At 37.0% G+C, this 5045-nt stretch overlaps 1 protein-coding gene across 1 annotated transcript; it reads right to left on the bottom strand.

Annotated features, from left to right (window-relative positions):
- Positions 1 to 2604: 2604 nt before the first annotated feature.
- LOC141402959 (uncharacterized) lies at positions 2605 to 3069 on the bottom strand. Its single transcript, XM_073985085.1, has 2 exons — positions 3058 to 3069; positions 2605 to 2988 (listed from the first exon to the last, which is right to left on the bottom strand). The coding sequence occupies exons 1-2, from the start codon at positions 3067 to 3069 to the stop codon at positions 2605 to 2607; spliced, it is 396 nt and encodes a 131-aa protein (XP_073841186.1).
- Between the last annotated feature and the right edge of the window lie 1976 nt (positions 3070 to 5045).

Raw genomic sequence — 5045 nt, 5'->3', positions numbered from 1 at the left:
TAAAGGAACAGAGCTATAGTAATTTGCAGTCGGAGTCCATGTCGAAATCTGCACTGGTGATGGGAAGTAAAAAAACCTTTTGTAAGATGAATCAAAATCAGTTGCGGAGGAAGTAAACTTTGTTGCGAGCAGCGGCGATGCTTAACCTGCAACAGCTGGAAGCCCGGAAGTCGAGTATCTCACTAAAGTTCTCAACATGTCGCTAGCCACCCTAATTGTTCCCGAAGTCTGGAAAATGATCGCGCTACTGAAGCCTGGCAAGGATGCCAGCAAAGGTGAATCGTACAGACCGATTTCGCTTTTGTCGCCCGCAGCAAAGACCTTTGTGGCCTTAATCCTCACCAGTATCAGAAATAGCTATCAAGTTGCCGATCATCAGCATGGATTCCGTAAGCAGCACAACAACTGCGCTGCACGCCATCTCCACACATATTAGTCGAGGACACAATCAGAGTAAGCCGTGCGATTGATCGGTAATAGTGGTGGCGTTTGATTTATCAAAACCCTTTAATACTGTCGAGCACTCCACACTGTTTGAAGTCATCGAGCAGACTACGGTCCGGCCAAGTTTAAAACGTTGGATAATAAATTATATGTGTGGACGCCAGTCGTACGTAGAATTTAGGATCAAGAAGCCCCAGACCCGTAGAGTGAAACATGGATTTGTCCAAGGTGGGGTGATATTACCGGAACTGTCTAACCTATACATCTCGTGAATTCCAACCGCTGCAGACGGCATTGAGATCGTAACGTATGCGAATGATTGTATGATCTTGGCGTCAGGTGCCTTCCCTGATGACATTTGTGAATGGCTGAACTCCTTTTTGTCTGATCTCACCACTTTTTCCACGCGAGGAATATACAAATATCATCCAATAAATCTATGGCCACTCTGTTCACCACCTGGGCGGCAGAGTTGAGAATAGAGTTGAATGTCATGGTCGATGGTAGCAGAATTCAGACCACTGACCCAGGTATGCCAAGGGGACCCAGAATCAGATTAAGCTGAAAAATGAACATATAGACTACTGTTACAACAACAAACTGCAATTGTGGATGTATACTTTTTGATGATAATTAAATTATAGTTATTTCATAAATTCCTTTGAATTATTTAAAAATCGTGAAAATCGTATTTCAATACAGCATTTTCTATTTTCCGAACAAGACGTGAACATTTCATGCAAAAGGGTTGGTGAAAATGACATGCCAAAGAATTGATGACATTCCACCGAGTTAGCAAAGATGACATGCCTTGTAAAAAGAATGAGTGAAGATGCTAAAAAAATGGCATCGAACATTTTGCTTCGTAACTAAAGAACGGAAGAGTTGGAAATCAATTTTTAGTTGAGCTTATGGGACATCGTGCCACCTAAGAAAGCAATTAATCTACACGGTGCTCCTGAAGCAACTTTAAATGGAAGGTGCTTACACCTGGGAAGTTTTTGCGGATACTGAAACAATGTTCATAGATGAGAAAACTAAAAAAACAAAAAAAAAAAATCGGCGGAGCATTCTTTTAATGAATCGCGATTCAAGTTGACTTTTTAGGGTTTTTTCAGGTTTTTTGCTTGGAAACCTATCCTATCGAAATGGGACAAAAAAATGTTGTAGCTATGAAAATTCTCTACAAGATTGAACTTTATGATAATTTCGTAGGTTTTACCGTTATTGAGATATAGAAGTTGAAATTGCGACAATGCATTGACTGTGTTGCTACCTTATTAAACAATGTCATACATGGTACGCCTTAACTAACTTTAAGTGAAAACCGCTTACACCTGGGAAGTTTTTGAGGATTTTGAAACAGCTATGTTCATAGGTGAGAAAATTCCAAAAACAATAAAAAATCGATGGAGGGATTTTTAAATAAGTCGCGGTCAAAGTTCACATTTTCAGGTTTTTTTTTAGGTTTTCACGATTTTGCTTGGAAAGCGCAAGTAATATCGAAATGGGAATAAAGAAAATGTTGTAGCAGTGAAAATTCTGTACAAGATTGACCTGCATAATATTTTCGTAGGTTTTACCGTTTTTGAGATATATATGTTTAAGTTGGGAAATTGCAGTCATGACATTGTTTTATAAAGAGACGACATAGTCAGTGCATTGTCCCAATTTGACCTACTATATCTCAAAAACGGTAAAACCTACGAGAATACCATAAAGGGTAATCTGGTAGAGAATTTTCATAGCTACAACATTCTGTTTTGTTCCATTTCGATAGGACTGGCGGTTTCCAAGCAAAATCGTGAAACCTAAAAAATCCTTAAAAATGACGACTTAAATCGCGATTTAATTAAAAGCGCTCCGGCGATTTTTTTGTTTTTTTTAATTTTCTCATCTATGCATATTGTAGTTTCAGAATCCTCAAATACTTCCCAGGTGTAAGTACCTTCCATTTAAAGTTGCTTCAAGAGCACCGTGTCTAATGATTAAATAAAATGTTTAATGTAAAATAATTTATTTGCTTTATTTAAAACCTACAACTAAATCTAAATAGGAATTACAAAACTAAAACAAATAACAATACAACTCAAAATTAACAAAAATACCTGACCCATGACAGTCATCGAAAGTGAGATTTAAAATCCCAACTCAATTGAATTACCAAGCGTAGTTAGGAGCATAAGCGAAAGGTGAACTGTAGGCGAAAGGAGCTGGAGCGGCATATTTAGCTACCAGAGGAGCATGGAAATGGGGTACTGGGGCAGCATAGCGGGCAACAACTGGGGCAGGGGCATAACGGGCAACTACGGGAGCATGGAAATGGGCAGGGATGGGAGCAGCAGCAAATGCTCGAGGAGCCACTGGCGCCACAATGGGGGCATGGACAATACCGTTGTGTGTTCTGGCCACTACCTGGCTGCTGGTGGCTGTAATGACTGGTGCGGGTGCAGCAGCAACAACTGGAGCGTGATAGGCAAATGGAGCACCAACAAATCCAGGCTTGGCAGCGGCACAGGCAATGAGAGCGAACAAGGTAATGGTCTAAAAATAAATAAAATATTTATTGATGTTTCTTCCTTTACTTCCTTCAAATTTTTTATGTATCCTTACATATTTGAACATGTTGCTTTTTGTTGTTTCTGTTGTAATGGAATATGTGGTTAAGATTCTTTGGAATGCTAATTCAATATGATTTATTTCAATTTGGCCCATTGAGTATTTATATTAAAATATCGAGTAGTTTTTTTTTTCGTGGTGGCCAACTAACTAACTGACCTTAGCCAATATAAAAAAGAAGTCACCGATCACAGAGGCGCCCTCGCATGGACTTCCATAACAGTGTGCCTGCCCACCTACCATTGATGGCTACTGCAGTGGCAACGACATTTTTGGCCACCAATACGGCGCACGTATTCACATCACGTTCGGCGTCGTGTAATTTTTGTGGGTTTTTATGTTAAATTGGTTGGCTTTAATCATTGCTTTGTTGTTGTTTTAATTTTGTTTGTTGTTATTATTTCAAATTAACGGTTTATTTATTTGGACACATTTGCATATGCCGCAAAAGGAAGGGTAGTTGGCAGCAGTTGCTGCAGAAGTTGTCATAATAACCATTTTTTTAGAATATGGACAGTCGTGGGTCATGATATTGCCGATGGATGATCATGATACATTGTTGGTGATTTATTACAGGCCTGTAAATGGATTTATGATAATCTGAGTTCATGTGTAATTGTAAAACTAAGGTCATCGACAAAAGTTTTGGATGCGCGATTAATCAATTGTTCTTTGAATTTTTATTAGTAGTTCTCATAATTATGTAATATTAACTTAAATTTTGCAAACGGATTGATGTATACTTACACTCACTCCAAGCCCAAATTGGGCAATTATCTTAAATGAATTATTTGTCAAATGTTTAAAGCGGCTCATACCCTACCAAATTGGCTTGTCCAGCCGATAAGTACGTTTGTACTTCATAAGTGTGTAGCAAAACACTCAATCAGCCTTCAATCTGCAACCGAAATCTTTAAATTTTCCTCTAAAAATGAATGAACTTATGCGGCCCATACACTGTGGGCATGCAGGACAGCATTTGTAGTTGTATTAGTAAATTTTGAAGCATTTGCCAATGTATGTGTGAATATTTTTTGCAGTATAGAAATCAAAACTATTTTGATTTTGGAAATGAAACCCTTTCAATCAGATGAATTTTGAAAATAATAAATATTGTTTGTGGGGAAATAAAAAATGTTGAAAACTTTAACTAAACACCGTGTTTTTGGGAAAATTTATCATTTTCTGGAATGTGGATTGAAGGAATGCCACTCAATCTCACACGTACACAAAGAGTTCATCGGCAGCAGCAGTTTGGCAGTAAATGTATGGACCGCATTAAATTTTTATACCCTCAGCATTTATGCTAACGAGGGTATATGGTGAAAACCAAAAATCCTTTGCAATTCCATTTGAAAAAAATTTTTTGCTAGCACATCTACAATTTTTGGCATAGAGGTTAAGAAAAAAAAATGCTGGTTTCAAATCTGTTTGCGTTCAGAAAATTGGATGATGCGCGCAAAAGTTATAGCGGTTTTTATTCTCATAGAAAGAAAAAAGTATTTGAAAATATCGTTTTTGTTGTTGCGAGAAAATGTATGCATAAATCGTTAACAGCATTCCATATCTTTTCGTAGATGTTTAAATAGTTATTAAAATTATTATTATTATTTTCGCGGAAAATCAACAAACAATAAAAAAAATTGAAGAAAATCCAAATTATCCTGTCTTAGAGTCCGTACAAACCCTCAAAAAATAAATTAAAAAATATATGCGGAATCTAGACAATGCGTAGAAAAATATGATACCAAATTTATAGACATTGGGTACATAAACTGCATACTATAGCAACAACAAAAGAGAAAAACTTATTGTTGGAAAATATTGTTGCAAATATATTTTTTGGTTTGATTCCAAAAATTAGAAAAATATTTGGGAGTTCTCCAACTATTTCGCTAAAATCTCATACAATAACACTGTGCATTTTTCAACCGATTTCATTGGTTTTCCCCATTTTGTAAAGCTAACTAAATTTCCTCTTT

The sequence above is a fragment of the Musca autumnalis genome, unplaced genomic scaffold, assembly GCF_047663935.1.
Source record: "Musca autumnalis isolate F117 unplaced genomic scaffold, ASM4766393v1 scaffold_4, whole genome shotgun sequence".
Classification (NCBI taxonomy): domain Eukaryota; kingdom Metazoa; phylum Arthropoda; class Insecta; order Diptera; family Muscidae; genus Musca; species Musca autumnalis.
This window is presented reverse-complemented; position numbering and strand designations above follow the sequence as displayed.